General features: G+C 42.4%; 1 protein-coding gene across 4 annotated transcripts in view; it reads left to right on the top strand.

Annotated features, from left to right (window-relative positions):
* Positions 1 to 22,595, top strand: part of dnai4 (dynein axonemal intermediate chain 4) — a 131,100-nt gene that overhangs the window by 4,233 nt on the left and 104,272 nt on the right. For 3 of the 4 annotated variants that reach the window (XM_072574095.1, XM_072574098.1, XM_072574096.1), the window contains 3 exons: positions 3,571 to 3,754; positions 13,122 to 13,303; positions 21,706 to 21,812. In XM_072574095.1, coding sequence (XP_072430196.1) covers positions 3,571 to 3,754; positions 13,122 to 13,303; positions 21,706 to 21,812 — 473 coding nt within the window. Of the gene's footprint in view, positions 1 to 1,676; positions 2,601 to 3,570; positions 3,755 to 13,121; positions 13,304 to 21,705; positions 21,813 to 22,595 lie in introns of all 4 variants that reach the window. The other variant, XM_072574097.1, reaches the window with a different exon arrangement.

Below are 22,595 nucleotides of genomic sequence, written 5' to 3'. Positions count from 1 at the left end.
CTGAGTACTTCCAGGTGCCAGTAACGTTCCTCCTTATCTGAGCAGATCCGGTGCATGTGTAGGGCTTGTCCATAGGGGATGGCTGTTTTAATATGTTTTGGGTGGAAGCTGGAGAAGTGTAGCATTGTGAGGTTGTCTGTGGGTTTTTGGTAGAGTGTAGTGCTGAAGGGTCCATCCTTGATGGAGATGCATGTGTCCAAGAATAAGACAGATAGTTGAGAGTAGTCCATGGTGAGTTTGATGGTGGGATGAAACTTGCTGATATCACTGTGTAGTTTTATCAGTGACTCCTCGCCATGGGTCCAGAGGAAGAAAATGTCGTCAATGTACCTGGTTTGTAATGTTGGTTGGAGATCCTGCGTAGGGAAGAAGTCTTGTTTGAACCTATGCATAAAGATGTTGGCATATTGGGGTGCAAATTTGGTCCCCATGGTTGTTCTATGTGTCTGGATGAAGAACTGGTTGTTGAAGGTGAAGACGTTGTGATCGAGGATAAAGCAGATGAGTTATAGGATGGTATTTGGAAATTGGTAGTGGTTGGTGTTGAGTACTGAGGCTGTTGCAGCGATGCCATCATTGTGGGGGATGCTGGTGTAAAGTGCTGAAACATCCATTGTGACGAGGAATGTTCCTGGTTCGACTGGATTGTGGGTGTTGAGTTTCTGTAAGAAATCTGTAGTGCCACAACAGAAGCTGGGGATCCCCTGTACATTAGGTTCAAGATGCCTTTAACATAGCTGGAGAGATTCTCACACAGGATCCCATTGCCCGATGCGATGGGACGTTCTGTTGGTTTTGTGTACCTTTGGAAGGCAGTAGAAATTGCCTACATGAGAAGTATGTGGGATGAGGGCGCGTAAGCAACTCTGAAGGACTAGATCCAAAGTCCTGATCAATATGTTTAATTCACAGGTGTGTTCTTTGGTTGGATCACCTGGTAGTTGCCTGTAGTGTTCCTGGTTGTTCAGTTGTCAGTACACTTCCTTGCAGTAATCTGTTCTATTCTGAATGACAATGGCTCCTCCTTTGTTTGCTGGTTTGATGACAATGTTGTGATTGGTTTTGAGAACCTGGTAGGCATTGCGTTGTGAACAGGTGATGTTTTGCTCTACCTTGTGGGTACGGCTGATGAATATGGCATTTATATATTTCCTGACGGTTTGAGCATACATGTCAAGCCCAGCGCAGCGGCCCTCCACTGGGGTCCAAGTTGACTGAGTACAAATGTCAAGCCCAGGGCAGTGATCCCAATGAGCCCACTGATGAACTGGAACAGTCATCACAGGGATCTGTAGAGGAGCGACCAAAGAAGGTGTTAACTTGGACCCCACAGCAAGGATACCCTTCGTTGTTCAGTACTTCCCAGGAGCTGAAAAACTACGCCATATTCTTCGTGACTTGCAACACATTATCAATGATGATGAGCACCTTGCCAAGGCTTTCCCCATACCTCTACTGCTTGCCTTTAAACAACCGCCAAACCTCAAACAAATCATTGTTTGTAGCAAGCTGCCCGGCTCTCAGGAAAACTCCATACAATCCTGTCACGGTAGGCGCTTCAAGACGTGCCAAGGTGTGGACATGGATACCACCATTACACATGGGGACACCTCCCACCTTGTACGTGGCAGGTACTAATGTGACTCAGCCAACGTTGTCTATCTTATATGTTGCAGGCAAGGATGCCCTGAGGCATGGTACATTGGGGAAACCGAGCAAAGGCTACGACAACGGATGAATGGGCACCGCACAACAATCAACAGGCAGGAGTGTTCCCTCCCAGTTGGAGAACACTTCAGTGGTCCAGGACATTTGACCTCAGACCTTCGGGTGACCATCCTCCAAGGCGGACTTATTGACAGGCAGCAGCAAAAAGTGGCTGAGCAGAGGCTGATAGCTCCATAGGGAGGGCCTCAACTGGAACCTTGGGTTCATGTCACATTACACACACACTATATATACGCACACACACAGACACTCCTCTACACACACGGACACATGGACACACACAGACACACTGACACAGACACATATACACAGACACGCACACAGACACTCACTCACACACCCTTACAGACACACACACTCCCACGCTCACACAGGCATACCCTCAGAGACTTAGACCACTCTACACTCATGCACACACATATACACTCTTTCTCACAGACACTCACAACACCCCACCCCAGACACGCACACATACTCCCACAGACTTAAGACACTCTACCCTCACTACACACACATATACACTCTCTCTCACACTCACAACCCCCAACCCAGACAGACACAAAGACCCATGTGCACACATATTTTGTGGGATGAATTTGTACTTGCAGAGTTACATTGTACTTTGCTCAAAAACTGCATGAATTCATGTAAAACTCTGTTATCTCACTTTTTAGATTAGAATCAATCTAAACATTCTGGCAAAAACAGAGAACACAGGGAGCTAACACCTTCAACATATTGTCTAGCCAACATCAATTGTTACAGCTAACCTGAGAATGCAACTTTTTAAAAAATGATTTTGTGATTAACACATGAAAGAAGTGAAACTATCATGGTATTTGAACAGATGAAAGGCTCAACAGACAATCAAGGTATTTTCAATGCATAATTTCAGTTACACCACACTGTAAATTCTTGCTATAAATTCTGCGCCTTACAATTGTGTCCTCCACTATCACCTGATGAAGGAGCGGCACTCCGAAAGCTAGTGTGCTTCCAATTAAACCTTTTGGCCTATAACCTAGTGTTGTGTGCTTTTTAACTTTGACCTGCTAAGGTCTCTGAACATTTTCCTTTAGTTGCTGAATGGTTAAAATATTGGAGACATATAGTATCTTTTCCTCTTTTGCATTTTGTTGTTGGTGCCCTTGTTTACATTAACCACACCCCTCTGCATGGCTTCCTTCAGAAGAATTAATGAGGCATCATGTTCCGAAAAGATTGTGGGCCATTTCTCAGATAGCACAAACTTTTTATTCCAGAAATACTTCCCCATTCAACTGCTTCTCTAGACTTTTCAAATTTTGCAACAGTCTGGATATTATACTTTCTCAAACAGTGAGCTCCTAATGGGAGATATTATTCGTGCAAGGAGCTCACTAAATCAGCATTAATAGACCTGACCCCAGAAGATTCAATGCACTTTATAGTCTTCCTTTGCAGGAAATCCAAGTGCTGTAATGGATTGTTGCTTTCGATTCCTGGGAACATTGTGGAGAACTTGTCGTAAAATGTTCTCATTGAAGGATCTGTGTTACTCTCTGACTAATTTATACTCTGACAGCTGATCAATGGTAGAAACCTGGATTTTGGCCCGTTAAACGAGAGTTGTGCCTGGAGAAAGCATTTTGAGCCTAATAACAGCAATACTGGTGAATATAGCTTTGTCAGTATTTATGATAATAATGGAAGTAAATGACAAATCAAGATATTGCACTATTAATATATCATGTTAGAATAATTTGCTTCAAATGAATTTTCATATACCTGTACTATATGTTGGTACCAAAGGATTACAGTATGTTTGAAGCTCAAATAATTGCTGTTTATTTTAAATTGTAGGTCATCCAAAATTGGAGGAAGCATGAAGAAATTTCCTAGTCACCCCAGTGTAGGGAACTTCAGTAGACATAGCAATAGAAGCTCTTACAGTTTTATGGGGTCAATTAGTCGTCAAAGGGTGAATTTGCAAGGAGAAAAGATCCTGGATAAAAGCTACATTGCTGGAGGAAAATACCCTGTACAGGTACAATTTTATGTAGTGAACATACCATTTTGTTATAAATGTGATTTTTTTGGATTTGGATCTCAAACTCTCTATGTAAATACTTTTCCAATCTTAATTGTGCTATTTGGAAGCTCCTAGCTGGTGCTGAGCATTTTCTTTATCTCCCTCTTAGCCCATCATCACTGGAGAGGCAAAAATGCTCAATCAAAGAATGGTGACAATACAGAAGGATATTATTTGGGCTGTGGTGTCTTTGCTGATTCTCCGAAGGAGCAATTAACCTAATGTCATCTTATGATTTTTTTTTCCGTAGCCATGTACTTATTGATTTTGAGATCATAATCCCATTCCCTCTAAAATGCCTCGGTAGAACTTGTTTTCACCACACTCGCCGAATGTACATTCTAGATCCCAACCACTCTGCATGAAAATGCTTTTCTGCATGTCTCTATTACTTATTTTGTCAGTTACCTTCAAATTGTGCCATCACTGTACTCTGTCCATGCCCTTATGATTTTGGATACTCCTATCAAATCACTTCTCAATTTTACCTTCTCCAAGATAAATTCACCCTCTCTGAACAAGCTGTAACTGAAGTTTCTGATACTGGAGTCATTTGGGGAGCTGAAGGCTTAATGATATTATTGCTAAACTATTAATTCAGAGCCCCAAGTAATACTCCTGTCAAGGCAGATGGTGAAATTTGAATACAATTTTTTAAAAATCTGGAATTCTGAGTCTAATGATGACCATGAAACCATTGCCATTTATTGGACAAACCCATCAGGTTCACTAACCTCCTTTAGTTAGGGAAGGAACCTGCTGGCCATACCTGGTCTAGCCATGTGACTCCAGACCTACAGAAATGTGGTAGCTTCTTAACTGCCCTGTGGGTACTGGGGATTGGCAATAAATGCTGGCCCAGCTAGTGATGCACACATTAAATTAATGTGCAAAAAAATTCTACATTATTCTCTTAATACAAATTGATCAAATAATTCAGTCAACATGCTAATATTCACATTTTCCTCATGTATGTCACCCAGAATTGGACTTAATGATCCAGGTGAGGAAACCAGAGTATTATACATTTTAACATAACTTCCTTACATTTGTACTCTACGCTGTCAACCTGTCCTGACATATGACATAAATTATGCTTATATGCCCTAGTATCTGTGTATCTCATAGAGTCATAGAGATCTTAAGCCCAGAAAAAGGCCAATTTGCCCATCAAGCCTGTGCCATTCAAAAACAAGCACCCAGCTGTTTTAATCCCCATTTTTGGTTGCCACATTATAGGAACAATGTGCAAGCATTGGAAATGGTGCAGAGGAGATTTACCAGGATGTTGCCTGGTATGGAGGGAAGGTGTTATGTGGAAAGGTTGAGGGACTTGAGGCTGTTTTCATTACATCTACCCCTTACCTAACACTACGGGCAATTTAGCATGGCCAATTCACCTGATCTGCACATCTTTGGACTGTGGGAGGAAACCGGAGCACCCGGAGGAAACCCACGCAGACACGGGGAGAACGTGCAAACTCCACACAGTCAGGCGGGAATTGAACCCGGGTCTCCAGCGCTGTGAGGCAGCAGTGCTAACCACTGTGCCACCGTGCCACCCACTGGCTAGCATGAGGGGACATAACTTTAAATTGAGGAATTATAGATAGAGGATAGATGTCAGAGGTAGGTTCCTTACTCAAGAGAGTAGTAAGGGTGTGAAACATCCTGCCTGTAACAGTAGTAGACTCACCAATATTAAGGGCATTTAAATGGTCATTGGATAAATATATGGATGATAATGGAATAGTGTAGGTTAGATGGGCTTCAGATCAGTTTCACAGGTCGTTGCAGCATCGAGGGCCTGAACTGTGCTGTATTGTTCTGTGTTCTATGTACCAGCACTTGGCCCAAAGCCTTGTATGCCTTGGCATCGCAAGAGCAGATCTATACACTCCTTAAATATTATGAGCAATGTTCCTTCTAAGCTGTGTGCAGCTACTCCAATGTTCTGTACAGGTCAATCGGCATTAGAATGCCAATAGCAGCATTGACTTGTGGTTGTGGAAGTGGACCTGGGCCACTCTAGTTTTGTGCCTGTTACCTTTGGTCTCACCATTCCCTATCTGCCCAGGTGCCAACTTGTCTCCTCTCTAAAGTGTGTGCTTCATTCTCAACCTTGCCTAAACCCCATTGCTTAGGCTTTCTAGGCCCTAGTCTTTCTAGGCATGGTACAAAGCCATCCTCACATTCCATTTCCAAATAAGGCATTTGGATTAATGTTGTTCCAACCACAATGCATGTTTGGAGAAATTCTATCTGTCTACTGCATCAGCATTTGAGTCTGTTTATGCATTTTAACTAACTTTTGACCTGACTACTTTCTTGACTCAAGTAAAGGCAAATTAATCTTAAATGGGTGGCACGGTGGCACAGTGGTTAGCATTGCTGCATCACAGCGCCAGAGACCTGGGTTCAATTCCCGCCTCAGGCGACTGACTGTATGGAGTTTGCACATTCTCCCCATGTCTGCGTGGGTTCCCTCCAGTTTCCTCCCACAGTCCAAAAATGTGCAGGTTAGGTGAATTGGCCATGCTAAATTGCCCATAAAGTGAGGTGAAGGGGTAAATTTAGGGGAATGGGTTTGGGTGGATTGCGCTTCAGTGGGTCGGTGTAGAATTGTTGAGCCGAAGGGCCTGTTTCCACACTAAGTTATCTAATCTAATTTATATGATTTAACTATAACTTTATCCAATCCTTGCTGGAACTTCATATGCATTTAAAAGTTAACTCATTTCATGCCAAATTTTCCCCCTATCAATGGGAATCATTAATCCACCATTAGGCAATGAATTCCTATACCCATTTAAAGAACCGTATAGGTTTTCACTGCAAATTTTGTAATTTTTGTTTGTGCATGAGTGGATGTTGCAAATGCATTTCAAGTATGGAATACTAAATATTTATTCATGTTTTAAAAAGTTATGAGAAAACCTTTCATTGCTTGTTCATTGCAGTTACAGACCTCAGTGCTGAAAACTTTTGGATGGGGTCCTCCAATTGAAAGTCACTACCGATCAGGGAAGATTGGTTTCTCTCGCACAATTGCATGATTCCCATTTCATTACAATTGTATGAGCATGTAGAATCATATGGTCTTGACCCCAACAGGACCTTCTGGGTTCACCATATTTATTGTGCAGCCAGACACTCACTGCAAGAATGAAAAATTAGTCAGAACATAGAACACAGAACATTACAGCGCAGTACAGACCCATTGGCCCTCGATGTCACGCCGACCTGTGGAAACAATCTGAAGCCTGTCTATTCTATAATATTCCATTTTCATTCACCTGTTTATTCAATTACCATTTAAATGCCCTTAAATTTGGTGAACCTACTACTGTTGTAGGCAGTGTTCCATGCCCCTACTACTCTGAGTAAAGAAACTAACTCTGACATCTGTCCTATATCTATTACCCATCAACTTAAAGCTATGTCCCTCATGCTAGCCATCACCATCCAAGGAAAAAGGTTCTCACTGTCAACTCTATCTAACCTTCTGATTACCTTGAATGTTCCAATTAAGACACCTCTCAACCTTCTTGTCTCTAACGAAAACAGCCTCAAGTCCCTCAGCCTTTCCACATAAGACCTTCCCTCCATACCAGGCAACATCCTCATAAATCTCCTCTGAACCCTTTACAACACTTCCACATCCTTCCTGTAATGCAGTGACCAGAACTGTACGTAATACTCCAAGTGCAGCTGCACCAGAGTTTTGTACAACTGCAGCATGACGTTGTGGCTCTGAAACTCAATCCCTCTACCAATAAAAGCTAACACATCATATGCCTTCTTAACAACCCTATCAACATGGTTGGCAACTTTCAGGGATCTGTGTATATGGACACTGAAATCTCTCTGCTCATCTACACTACCAAGAATCTTACCATTAACCCAATACTCTTAATTCCTTTTGCTCCTTCCAAAGTGAATCACCTCACACTTTGCCGCATTAAACTCCATTTGTCACCTCTCAGCCCAGCTCTGCAGCTTATCTATGTCTTTCTGTTACCTGCAACATTCTTCAGCACTATCCACAACTCCACTGATCTTAGTGTCATCTGCAAATTTACTAACCCATCCTTCTACTCCCTCATCTAGGTCATTTATAAAAATGACAAACAGCAGTGGCCCCAAAACAGATCCTTGCGGTACACCACTAGTAACTGAACTCCAGGACGAACATTTCCTTCAGTCATCTTTCATGTCTTCTTTCAGCTAGCCAACTTCTGATCCAAACCGCTCAATCAACCGCAATCCCATGCCTCCATGTTTTGTGCAATAGCTTACCATGGGGAACCTTACCAAACACCTTACTGAAATCTATATGCACCACATCAACCGCTTTACCCTCATCTACCTGTTTTGTTACCATCTCAAAGAACTCAATGAGGTTTATGGTCACTATCACCAAAGTGCTCAACTACCTCCAAATCTAACACCTGTCCAGGTTCCTTACCCAGTACCAAATCCAACATGGCCTCGCCCCCATGTTGGCTTGTCCACATACTGTGTCAGAAAATACTCCTGCACACATTGGACAAAAACTGATCCATCTAAAGTTCTTGAACTATAATATTTCCAGTCAATATTTGGAAAATTAATTTCATAACCACTATCCTATTCCTCACGCTCCTATCCAGAATCATCTTTGCTAATTTTCCTCTACATCTCTGGAACTACTCAGAGGTCAATAGAAAATTCCCAACAGGGTGACCTCTCCTTTCCTGTTTCTAACCTCAGCGCATAGTACCTTAGCAGATGAGTCTTTAAACATCCTCTCTGCTACCAAAGTACTGTCCTTGAGTAACGATGCCACACCTTCCCCTCTTTTATCGTCTTCTCTGTTCTTATTGAAATATCTAAATCCCAGAACCTGCAACAACCATTCCTGTTCCTGCTCTATCCATATCTCCAAAATGGCCATAATATCAAAGTCCCAGATACCACCCATGGTACAAGTTCATCCACCTTATTCTGGATGCTCCTGCCGTTGAAGTAGATACACTTCAAACCACCTTCCTGCTTGCCAGTGAGCGCTTGTGACTTTGAAACCATATTTCTGACCTCATTAGTCTCAACCTCCTGGACACTGGAACTACAGTTTAGGTTCCCATCCCCCTGCTGAATTAGTTTAAACCCTCCCAAATGGCATTAGCAAATTTCCACCCCAGGATATCAGTACCTCTCTGGTTCAGGTGGAGACCATCCTGTTTGTAGTGGTCCCACCTATCCCAGAATAAGCCCCAATCATCCAGGTATCCAAAACCCTCCCTCCTGCACCATCTCTGTAGCCACGTGTTCAACTCATCTCCGTATTCCTCGCCTCACGAGCACATGGCATTGGCAACAAACCAGAGATAACAACTAGATTCCACCCTAGCTCCCTGAATTTCTGCCTTAAATCCCCATTTCCTTTTCCTACCTATGTCGTGGATCACAACTTGGGGCTGCTCCCCCTGCCCCTCAAGGATCCCGAAAAAATGATCGAGACTTCACGAAACCTTGCACGTGGGAGGCAATACATCAACTGTGAGACTCTCTCGTTCCCACAGAACCACCTATCTGTCACCCTAACTATGGAGCCCCAATAAGTAGTGCACTGCTTTCCCCCCCCCCTCACTTCTCTTCTGAGGAATAGGGACAAACTTTGTGCCAAAGACCTGTACCCTACGGCTTACCCCTGGTAAGTAATCCCCCCAACAATATCCAAAATGGTATACTTGTTGTTGAGGGAAACGGCCACAGGGGTTCCCTGCACTGCCTGCTGGTTCCCTTTCCATCCCCTGACAGTAACCAATCTGCCTTTTTCTTGTACCTGAGGTGTGACTACCTCCCTTAACTCCTCTCAATAACCCCCTCCGCCTCCCAAATGATCCAAAGTTCATCCAGCTCCAGCTCCCTAACGCTGTCTTAGAGGAGCTGGAGTTCGGTGCACTTCCCACAGATGAAGTCAGCAGAGACACTAAGTGGTGACCCTTACCTCCTATGTTCTGCAGAGGAACATTCAACTGCCCTAATCGCCATCCTCACTGTTCTAAACTCCCAAAGAGACTGTAGAAAAATAAAGAAGACAAAAAGACTAGTTACCTTACCAATCCTGAGCACAGAATGTTTTTTTGGTTGGAGGAGGTGGGTGGGTGGGAGACACTACCTAAGTAGCGTTTCAGGTAACGCTTACTTCATTTACTCAGGAGTCCTGTGTCTGCTCCTGTTCAGCGTGCGCTCTGCCTATTCACAAGATAAGTTTATATAATTTTAAATTTACCCTGGTAGGCCCCTCATCCTCACTGTCGCTCCTCCCACTGCTGCTGCTACTTGCCCTACTTCCTCAGAAATGTCCCAGACAAGACAGAGCGCAGCTCATGGTTCAGTAACATGTCGCTGCAAGCTGTCCTCCAGACGATCCAGGGAAAGCTGGTTCCCCTGTTCCCTAGGGATGGCAGCAGGAGGCACACCAAAGAGATGAGGTTGGCTTGGATTGAGGTCTCAATGTAGATTAGTGCCAGCGGTCACATTGGTGAACCTGGATGCAGCGCAGCATGTGGATGAATGATCTCCTGTGCTACATGAGTCTGTGCAGCACTGTCATTTTACTATAAACTAACAGTCTTGGGTCATCTCTCAGTCTAACTGTACTAATGTTGAATTTATTAAGCATCATGACAGATAGAAGAACTGAACACAGGACCCTTTACCAAGTTCAATATGTGCACTGAAATGTGTCAATGTTCTGTCAGTTACAGGACAGTGCCATTGCTAATCCCTTACTGTGGAAGAATCAGCAGCTGGCATGGGTGTGCATATTCAGCAATTGCTCATGCACCGATTGAGATGACACTGAATCATACATTTTCTCTGCAAGAAAAGAATGGTCACTACAGAAGTCGGTTCTCCCAGACTAGTAGCAGGGTGTCAGATATTCAAAGCCTGCCTTACCTCCATTTCCAGTTCTGCCACCATCTTTGATGATGGCCTCTTCAAGCCCTTAGAGGATGAATTGGTTTGGCATTCACTAGCACCCCTTCACCAGCATAGTTCACTTTGGTGTGTACAAACTCTACATTCATCCCCACGGTCTTGCCATTCCTCTTCTCGGAAGCTTCCCCTATTCCACTGATCTCACCTTTATTTTCTTGGTATTCCTACACTTGCCCTTTGGACCTAACTGTGAATGTATTAAAGCTGCTGATAAGTCTGTCTCCTCTCATTCTTCAGGCCACTTGCACTCTGCCTTTCATTATGAAACCTTCCAATATTTCAAATTACTCTACAATAACCACCCTGTAATGTCCAACTACCTCCTTTTGTTCCTACACCCTCTGCTGCCTAGTGTCATCACTGATACTCTCAGGACTAAAATTTAAACAGCAATGATCATACGCTTTATACTAAATAACAGAGGTGATGGCCTAGTGGTATTATAACTGGACTGTTAATCTGATCATGTTCTAGGGATCTGGGTTCTAATCCTGCTATGACAGATGGTGGAATTTGAATTCCATAAAAAAATTTGGAATTAAGAGTCAAACAATGACCATGAATCCACTGTTGATTATTGAAAAAACTCATCTGGTTCACAATTGCCCTTGAGGGAAGGAAGCTGCCATCCTTACTTGGTCTGACTTACATGTGACTTCAGACCCACAGCAATGTGGATGACTCTTAACTGCCCTCTGGGCAATTAGGAGTGGGCAATAAATGCTGGGCCCTCATCCCGTGAATGAATAAAGAAAAAAAAATTCTCTGAAGCAGCTGTCTAACCATCTCCTCCACTACCCCAAATACAATAAAGACATTCTGTTATGTCTACCCTTCCATACTTCCCCAGACAGTGCCCCATTTATCACCGGACAGTGTCTAGGCCTTCCCTAAATTTGTATGATCTGGATCAATTTGTGTTATGGGTCATGATGACCAAGTGTCGGACCTGAATATTCAAGGGTTCATTTAGGAGGGATAGAAAACTCGGAGAATATATGGGGCAGCTCTGCCCATGCAATCCAAATTTTAAGATTCAAGAAAATATAGTGATAGAGATAACTGAGCAATTATACTGTTTATAAATTTAAATTAGATTGCATAGAAGAATGTCTTCCTTTGTTTCAAGAAATTGCATTCATGAAAAAGCCTGGATACCTTAATGATTGTTGCGATTAGAAATTTAGCAAATCAAAGAATGCACTATACCAAAAGTATGTTAAATTGTATCAAAAAAGAATATGTTTTCCCTAATTAATGCAAATAGTCCCTTTATCATACTTAAATATCCATGTTGTTTCCTATATCGCTTCTTCTACCTACCTCCACCTAACACTGTAACTGTTGCCAGGAGGCAGGAAGAAAAATATTGATGAAATTAAACACAAGTTTTATCATTGAAAATAATTGTTTGCAATTTTATTTTGCTTGTATGACTGAATTCTCTACACAGTTTCATATAAAACAGTGAATGCAAAAAGTTTATTTAGTGCATCAAATTTAATTTTTCCACATATCACTTTTTTCCTAAAGGACCTAATCTGTGCTAGACTGCTTGAACCACTTTATTTCACTTGGTTAATCAACAGAGGCAAAATTGTGCAAATGTTTGCTTTAATACCACAGATATTTGAACAAAACTCCACTGTTATTTACCTACACCCTTAGCTCTATTATTCATTCATGGCCATTGCTTTCGACAAGTTTAATACTTTCAAGGTGTACAGAATTCCATGGAAAAGTTTTTTTTTAAAATCTAAAACCAGGGAGATGTGATTTAAGAAGCAGCAATGTATCATTCCTGTCCCGCTAATGCTTGTTCAACACTATAGTGGTTTGGATAGTGCTTTTTCAGAGAAAAAGAATAACTTAGTGCCTCAGTGGACCCATATACTACCAAACTTAATACTTGTTCATATCAATCATACAAGTTTCAGTATTGATCTCAGCTGAATTAACTGGCCTCTGGCAGGAAGCCTGCAGATGAATTTAAAACCCTTGTGCATTGCAGATCTTGACTATTATTTAGTGACTTCCATTGGACAAAAAGTATGCAAAGACAGATTTAGACTCAGTTGTAATGAATCTCAACTCATTTAAACAGCATACCCATCATGGATGTTGATTTTAGTGAAGTACTTGGATGATTCCTAGGAACCACAGTCTAGCACAGATTAGCTCCTTTAGGAAAGGAGAGAAAATAAGACATAAATTAGACTCCATACAGTTGAAAACTATATTAGATTTCCATGTTAATTAATTTTATTTTTGACATTTGTGATCATATAAAACTGGTATGCAAATGATACTGGTGTGTGTCTGTCATTTCTAGGTTTTCGACGAGACTGGGAAAGATGTGACTCCTCATCCCCTCATTGTATTTGACGCTGCTTTTACACAAAGCAGGCAAAGTAAAATTTTCACCTCTCAGGACTTACTCGTATCTGACTATATCCTCAGTGGTACAATGTACCAGACAATTGCAAATGCTAGTTTTGTTGCACCTTTTACCAGGTAACATTCTCATTCTGCCTTAATATATATATCTTGTTAATTTTTAATATGTATTGTGTAAAGTTTTAGCACATAACCTAGCTTAGAAGGTAGTGCTGTAATGAAATAAGTTCATAAGGCTATACGGACTTTTTTTTTAGATTAGATTACTTAGTGTGGAAACAGGCCCTTCGGCCCAACAAGTCCACACCGCCCCGCCGAAGCGCAACCCACCCATACCCCTACATCTACCCCTTACCTAACACTACGGGCAATTTAGCATGGCCAATTCACCTGACCTGCACATCTTTGGACTGTGGGAGGAAACCGGAGCACCCGGAGGAAACCCACGCAGACACGGGGAGAACGTGCAAACTCCACACAGTCAGTCGCTTGAGGCGGGAATGAACCCGGGTCTCTGGCGCTGTGAAGCAGCAGTGCTAACCACTGTGCCACTGTGCCACCCATTTGGAGCCATCTAATTCCAAGTAGGTATTAAAGTGACAGTACGTTTGCACATATTGTGCAAATGAATCTTACTCCATGTGTCATGACTAAAATATCACAGTATTTTAGCAGCATTGGTTGCAGAAGTTGTGATGAAGAGCAAGTTTATTGAACTGTAGCATGATCTAGAAACCTGTGAATGGTAATACTTGTTGATAGATTCTAAATCGGATGGTAAAACAGAAACTAAGCAGTACAGATTTTCTTTCTACAGAAAATTTATTGACTGTGTCAACAGAACTGTTCTCTCCCTAAGATCCAGCTGATCCCCCCTTTATATAATCAGACATCAATTAATAACCATTGTATGTTTCTCTTCTAATCTTAACTACTCGCTATAATAACAGATACCCCTCTTAAATATTTTTTGATGTGCAAACTATCTTTGGAAAACTAACTTAATTAGTTTATTTCTTTCTCTTTAAGTTCTGTATCTTACATTATAATGCAGCTAATCTTCCACGTTACATTTGAGGAGAGATGATGGCATTGTAGTATTGTGATTGGACTCTAGTCCAGAGACCTGGGATGGGTGGTTTTAGGATTCAAAGATTCACAGATTCAGACGCAGGTTCAAATCCCACCATAGTTGATGGTGGAATTTGAATTCAATAAAATCTGGAAATAGAGGTCGAATGATGACCATGAAATGATTGGAGTAAAAAGCCCACCTGGTCCACCAATAGGGAAATAAATTTGCCATCCTTATCTGGTCTAGCCAACATTTGACTCCATGTGATCAACTCTCAGCTGCCCTCTGAAATGAATAGCAAGCCATTCAGTTTTATCAAATGTTAAAATATCTCTAAGGAACAAAATCAGATAGACTACCTAGCCTCAAAAATGAAATTGGAAAACTAAGCAACCTCAACCTTGCAAAGTCCTTATTAATAATATCTGGGGCTAGTGCCAAAATTGGGGAGCTGTCTAACAGACAAATAACAGCCTGAATAATCAGACTCATGGAATCATACTTTGCACACAGTGTCTCAGACAGCACCATTACTATCCCTGAATATGTTCTGTTTTACCAGCTGGACAGACTGAGCAAAGTTGTAGCGCAGAAGTGTACAGACACGAGGGAGTTGCCTGCAGCATCCCCGACAATTGCTCCATACCCTATGAAATCTTAAAGCATCAAGCTAGACAGATGTATCTGTCCATGCCAGTATCAGTAAGAGTGAGCATGCACAGTCCTTGTGGAGAATAAGTTCTGTTTTCACATTGAAGGTATTTTGTAATGTTCTATGCAGCACTATAACAATAATAATTGGCATGGAGTTTGAACAGATCTGTAAACTCAAGACTGTGCATCCATGAGGCATTGTGAACCATCAGCAGCAACAAAAGTCCGCTCAAGCAACGTCTGCAACCTCATGACCCCAATTTACTATTGTCATCAAGCCAGGGGTTCAGTCTTGGTTCAATGAGGAATGCAGGAGTGCATGTCAGGAATAGTACTAGGCATACATAAAAATGAGGTGTCGACCTGGCGAAACGACAACATTTGTGTGCCAAGTAGCACAAACAGCAAGTGACATACAGGTTTTTAATAACTTATTTTATAACCAGCAGATCTAAGCTCTGTATTATTGCCACGTCCAGTCATGAATTAAACGACTCACTGAAAAAGGAGACTGCATAAATATCTCTAATGTCAATGATAGAAGTGTCTAGCATGTCAGTGCAAAAGATAAAAAAAACTGAAGTATTTGCAACAATCCTCAGCCAGAAGTATTGAGTGAATGATCTATCTCAGCCTCCTTCAGAGCCCCCCAGTATCATAGATGCTGGTCTTCAGCAAATGTGATTAACTCCACATGATAGCAAGCAATCACAAATAATTCAGTGGATAATAGAGAAGGCAAATGGAATGTTGGTCTTTATTTCATGGAAATAGAGTATCAAAGTAGCGAAGTCTTGCTAAACTATGTAAGGCACAAGTCAGACCACAGCTGGAATACTGTGAACAGGAAGATATATATACTTGGACGAGAAGCAGTCTGGAGAAGGTTATCTAAGCTGATGCCAGGCATGGAAGGACTGTCTTATGAGAAGAAGTAAGTTGGGCCTGGACTCATTGGAATATAGAAGAGTGAGAGGTAACCTTATTAAAATATACAAGATTCTTTGAGGATTTCACCAGATAGATGCAGAAAGATTGTTTGAATTGAATTGAATTTATTGTCAAGTGTACCGAGGCACAGTGAAAGCTTTGTGTGACAAGTAATACAGGCAGATCGCATAGTTACATAGCAGAGCTGAGTAAGTAATAGGTAAACAGCAGCAAAAACAAAACCACAGGTACAGGTGAATGTTAAGAGTTTGTGAGTCCATTCAGTATTCTAACAACAGTTGGGTAGAAACTGTTACAAAACCGGCTGGTGCATGTGTTCAGGCTTCTGTACCTTCTCCCTAATGGTAGAGGTTGTAGAAAAACATTGCCAGGGTGCGATGGATCCTTGAGAATGCTGGTGGCCTTTCCTTCTCAGCGGGCCTGGTAGATGAATTCTGTAGATGGGAAGTTAGCCTTTGTGATTGTCTGGGCTGAGTTTACCACTCTCTGTAGCCGTCTCCAATCTTGAATGGTACAGTTGCTATACCAGGTAGTGATATGTCCAGACAGAATGCTTTCGATTGCGCACCAATAAACGTTGGCAAGGATATTCACTGTCATGCCTAATTTCCTCAGCCGTCTGAGGAAAAGGAGACATTGTTGGGCCTTTGTAACCAGTGTGTCCAAATGAAGAGTCCAAGAAAGCTTGTTGTGGATGACCACTCCCAGGAGCTTGATATTCTCCACTTGTTCCACCTCCATGCTGTTAATGTGTAGGGGAGCATGAGTAACATCCAGCTAAAAGTCAATAATGAGTTCCTTAGTTTTGCCAGCATTGAGAGCTAGGTCATTCTCAATGCATCATTTTTCCAGGTTTTCCACGTCCCATCTGTAGCCTGGTTCGTCACATCTGAGATTCGACCGACTACAACGGTGTCATAAGCGAACTTGTAAATAGCATTAGTCTGGTATTTGGTGACGCAGTCATGGGTATACAGTAAGTACAGTAGGGGGCTGAGTATGCACCCCTGGGGGGCTTCAGTGTTGAGTGTTAGTGAGGATGAAATATTGTCCCCAGTCTTCACTGACTGTGGCCTGTGGGTCAGGAAACTAAGGATCCAGTTGCAGAGAGTGGGGCTTAGTCCGAGATCACCAAATTTAATAATCAATCTTGAGGAAATGATAGTGTTGAAGGCTGAACTGTAGTCAATGAGTAGGATTCTTACATAGCTGTTCTTTGTGTCAAGATGTTCTTGGGAGGAGCGAAGGGCAAGTGATGTGACATCTGACGTCATTCAGACAGGCTGCAGAGCCTTCTTTGGCACAGGGATGATGTTAGCCGTCTTGAAACAGGCAGGGACAGTGGCCTGCTGCAGGGAGAAGATGAAGATGTCTGAGAATACCTCTGCCAGTTGATCTGCGCATGCTCTGAGTGCACGACTTGGTACTCTGTCTGATCCCATCACTTTCCTTGGATTCACACGAAGGAAAACTGATCAGACCTCTGATGCAGTGGATGTTGGGATAGGTTCGTCAGGACTTGTCGGAATAGGTGTTACCTCTCCGTCAAAATTCAGCTCAAAGCGAGCATAGAAGGCATTGAGATGATCTGGGAGGGATGTGTCATCTCCTATCTTGCACTGTCTCTTTTTATAACCTGTGATGTCATTCAGTCTTTGCCATAGTCACCAAGTGTTTGTCTGGGTCTCTATTTTGTATCGGTATTAGTCCTTGGCTGTCTTAATGGCTCTGTGAAGGTCATCCTTGGATTCCTTATATTTGAGTGGGTCTCCTGATCTGAAGGCGTCACGCTTGGTTTTTAGCAGGTTCTATATGTCCTTATTCATCCAGCGTTTCCTGTTGGGGAACACCCAGATTGACTTCCTCAGTATGCAGTCTTCCACACACTTGCTGATAAAGTCTGTGACAGTGGTGGCATACTTGTCCAAGGTACCTGCGGACAGTTCGTCTACATCCTGCACCTCCGCCCTCAGACCCCACCCCTCCAACTGTAACAAGGACAGAACGCCCCTGGTGCTCACCTTCCACCCTACCAACCTTTGCATAAACCAAATCATCCGCCGACATTTCCACCACCTCCAAACAGACCCCACTACCAGGGATATATTTCCCTCCCCACCCCTTTCCACCTTACGCAAAGACCATTCCCTCCGCCACTACCTGGTCAGGTCCACGCCCCCAAACAACCCACCCTCCAATCCTGGCACTTTCCCCTGCCACCGCAGGAACTGTAAAACCTGCGCCCACACCTCCTCCCTCACCTCCTACATTGGGGAGACTGGGCGCCTCCTAGCAGAGCGCTTTAGGGAACATCTCCGGGACACCCGCACCAATCAACCACTCCGCCCAGTGGCCCAACATTTCAACTCCCCCTCCCACTCTGCCGAGGACATGGAGGTCCTGGGCCTCCTTCACCGCCGCTCCCTCACCACCAGACACCTGGAGGAAGAACACCTCATCTTCCGCCTCGGAACACTTCAACCCCAGGGCATCAATGTGGACTTCAACAGCTTCCTCATTTCCCCTTCCCCCACCTCACCCTAGTTCTAAACTTCCAGCTCAGTAACTGTCCCCATGACTTGTCCGGACTTGTCCTACCTGCCTATCTCCTATTCCACCTATCCACTCCACCTTCTCCTCCCTGACCTATCACCTTCATCCCCTCCCCCACTCACCCATTGTACTCTATGCTACTTTCTCCCCACCCCCACCCTCCTCTAGCTTATCTCTCCACGCTTCAGACTCACTTGCTTTATTCCTGATGAAGGGCTTTTGCCCGAAACATCGATTTCGAAGCTACTTGGATGCTGCCTGAACTGCCGTGCTCTTCCAGCACCACTAATCCAGAATTTGGTTTCCAGCATCTGCAGTCATTGTATTTACCTGTTTGAACATGGCCCAATCAGCTGATTCCAGACAGCACTCTTCTAAGAGCACAATGTTGCAGAACCTACCCAAGAACAGGTTATTTTAGACTGAGTAATCTAAGATTTTATTAAGAGATTTTATTGTTGAGGCCACAATCAGTGATCCTCTACCTTCTCCGACCAGCACTGGACCTGTATCCACGAGGGGGTCTCCTGCTTCAGCTTTTGCCTTTAAGCCGGGAGAAGAAACACGGCATTGTGGTCGGAGTTCCCGAAATGAGGGCGGGGGATGGAGCAGGAGGCATTTTTCAGTGGTGTAGCAGTGTGTTTCCCTTTGTGGAAGAGTCTAGGACCAGAGGAAATAATCTCAGAATAATAATCCACATGTTTACAACACAGATGAGGAGGAATTTAGTCTCTCAGATGGTTGTTAATCTGTGGAATTCTTTACTGCAGAGGGCTGAGTTATTGAGTATATTCAGAGTTGAGAAAGGCACATTTTAAATCAGTAAGGGAATTAAAGATAATGGGATAAAAAGCAAGAAAATGGAGTTTGAGAGACTTAATGACCTACTTCTGTTCTTATGTAGTTCTCTTCATAGCTGAAAAACTCCAGTCTGAGACACTAATCTCCTCTGCACCTTCTCCTATCCAATCACATCCTTCCTATAGTGTGCAGACCAGAACTGCCACAGACTCTGGCTGTAGCCTAACTAATTTTTTTTATAATTCCAGCATGGCCTCCCAGTTCTTGTATTTATGCCTTGACTAATAAAGGAAAGTATCCCATAGTCGTCTTAACAACCCTATATACCTGTCCTGATGTCTTCAAAGATCTATGTACATGGACCTCCAAGTCCAACTGATCCTTGGTCATACTTGGAGTCCTTTCATTCGTCATGTACTCCTTGCCTTGTTCGTCCTCTCAAAGTGTATCACGTCACACTTTATAAATTGTGAAATAATGTAAGATAGGCACAATTGTCACGGGTGATTTTAATTTGCATATTGACCAGCCAACTCAAATAAGGAAGGGTGATATGCAAGACAAATTTCTAAAGTCTATCAGAACTTTCTTCTTAGAGCACAATGTTGCAGAACCTACCCAAGAACAGGTTATTTTAGACTGAGTAATCTAAGGTTTTATTAAGAGATTTTATAGTTGAGGATCCTCTAGGGGGCAGCAACCACACCATCACAGAATTTCAAGTTCTCTTTGAAGGAGAGCAATTCAGGTCTCAAACCAAAGTTTTCACCATAAATAAGTACAATTGCAAAGGTATGAAGAAATAGTTTTCCAAAAGGAGGCTGGGGATATAGACGAACGGAAAGTGAGTGGATGAGTAGTGGCAGACATTTAAGCAGCTATTTCATACTGATTGGTGAAAATTTATTCTAGTCAAAAATGACAACAACTTGAGAAGGATGAACAATCTATGGTTAACAAAGGTGGTCAAGGAAAGTTTCTAATCAAAAAGTAATACAGGCAAAATCTAGTGGTAGGACAGAAGACTGGGAGTTTTTGTTTGGGACGCAGCAACAGGTTACTAAAAAAGAGGGAGAAAATAACTTTCAAGGAGTGTAAAAACAAACAACAGGCTCTTCTATGGGTATTTTTTTTTAAATGTTAAAATAAGTGTGAGCCCCTTAGAGGATGCACCTGTGGAGTTGATAATGGTGAACAGGGAAATGATAGATAAATTAATATTTTGCATCATTCTTCATGTTGGAGAACACTATAACCCCAAAGATAACAGATAAACCTAGTGCTGGTGAGAGGTAAGTAACAGTCTCTGTCATATGGGTTAGAGTATTTGACAAACAAATTCGATTAAAGGCAGACAAGTTGCCTCGACTAAATGGCCTACATCAAGGGACATGTGACAGAGATAGCGGAGGCAATTGATTGAAATATTCAAGAACTCACTAGATGCCAGGAGGGTTCAAATATATTGGAAAATTGCTATTATGATGCCCTTGTTCAAAAAAGGAGGGGAACAGGAAGCAAGAAACTATGGGCCAGTTAGTTTTACATCTGTCATTGGGAAAATGCCAGAGTCCATTATTTAGGAAGGAATTGAAGGACATTTAGAAATGCTTAAATGCAATCAAAATGAGTCATCATTTTGTGAAAGGGAAATCATCTTTGACAAATTTGGTAGAGAACATAGCAAGCAATATACATAAAGGGGAACCAGTAGCATATTTGGATTTTCAGAACACATTCGATAAGGCGCCATATAAATAGATATTGTACAAGACAGGAATTTTTTTCTCTTTTTCATATTTGCATTTTCCCCAGGATTTCCTCCCCTTCATTTTCTTAACATTACTTTATTCTTTAGAAATGCTAAAGTGTTTTAGCTATAATTTAGTTTAGTTTCTTCCTAAACATTTAAATTTAGTTTTTCCCATTTCTCGGCAACTCTTTAATCTCAGTGTGTGCAGAATCTCCTGTATAATTTTCATCTTTAACCGCATTTTTCACAACAGCCCATTCACAGCTAGGAGAGACAAATTTAAATTAAAAATACAAGCATAAAACTACTTACCTGAGTACTTCACTGCGCCAGGCACCCGGGTTCGATTCTCAACTCGGGCAACTGTCTGTGGAGTTTGCATGTTCTCCCCTTGTCTGTGTGGGTTTCCTTTGGGTGCTTCAGTTTCCTCCCACAATCCAAAGATGTGCAGGTTAGGTGAATTGACCATGCTAAATTAGCCATAGGATTCAGGCATGTGTATTTTAGGGGCAAATGTAGAGTAATAGGGTAGGGGAATGGATCTGGATGGGTTACTCTTTGGAGGGTCTGTGTGGACTTGTTGGGTCTAATGGCCTGTTTCCACACTGTAGGGATTCTATGATTTTAGGAAATGTCAATGTTTAACATTTGGAGGTTAAATTAAAATTATTCTTGTGGCAATACCCTGATTCATGTTTTAATAAAAGTTTTATTCTCTCTGCTACGCTGTAGGTCCACTTATGAAAGTAGTAGTATCTCTCGATCAAGTCGTACCTTTTCTGATTCATTGGAAGATATTGGCGAATCTGGTGTTCAACTTGAAATTCCAAGCTTACAATGTAAGTTTTATGTCATTATGCCATAACTGAATATTCTATGTAATTATAGTGTGTGTGTGTGTGTTAGTATTTGAATCACAATCAGAACAGTTAAGAAATGTTGCTGTCAATATTAAGTCATTAGCTGCCCTGTTCCTGAATCAGAGTTCATCATAATGACTTTTAGTAAGAGGCACATTATTATGTCCCTGAATGTCAATTAATGAAAACTCAGGCTGAAGTCTCCTTAGCCCTACAGTACAAGCTGGGAGGTGAGAGGCCTGGTAAAGTGGTGCTGGAAAGTGATGGAAAGTTGGCAGCTTGAATACCCACTGGGATGCCAGTTGATTCTCTGAAATGGCTAATTAATAGATAGTGACCCATGGACACTTCATCTGTGAAAGAAGGGTCTTCCACCAAGTAGGAGGGCCCCAATTTAAACTAATTGGCTGCTAATGAATACTTAAAGATTTCATTTTGTGTATTCTAGAATAATCTCCATCCTTGTGTCAGAGGCACTGCCTTAGAGCCACCTGTTCTCTCTCTCCCCCCCCCCCCCCCCCCCCCCCCCCCAACCGACTCCACCATACACACATCCATCCTCCCCATTTCCTTAATGACTACTATAACTTGTCTTCCTGGCTCTGTCATCCCAATCCCACACATTGAGTTACCTGCTTCTTGGTATTGCAGCTTCAACAGTGAGCATTGTTATGAGATGGTTAACTAGGATAATTCCAATATGGAGGGATTTTCTTATGAGCAAAGGCTAAACTGGTTGGGATTCCATTCACTGGAGTTTAG

This window comes from Chiloscyllium punctatum, chromosome 7 (genome assembly GCF_047496795.1).
Source record: "Chiloscyllium punctatum isolate Juve2018m chromosome 7, sChiPun1.3, whole genome shotgun sequence".
In the NCBI taxonomy this organism is placed as follows: domain Eukaryota; kingdom Metazoa; phylum Chordata; class Chondrichthyes; order Orectolobiformes; family Hemiscylliidae; genus Chiloscyllium; species Chiloscyllium punctatum.
This window is presented reverse-complemented; position numbering and strand designations above follow the sequence as displayed.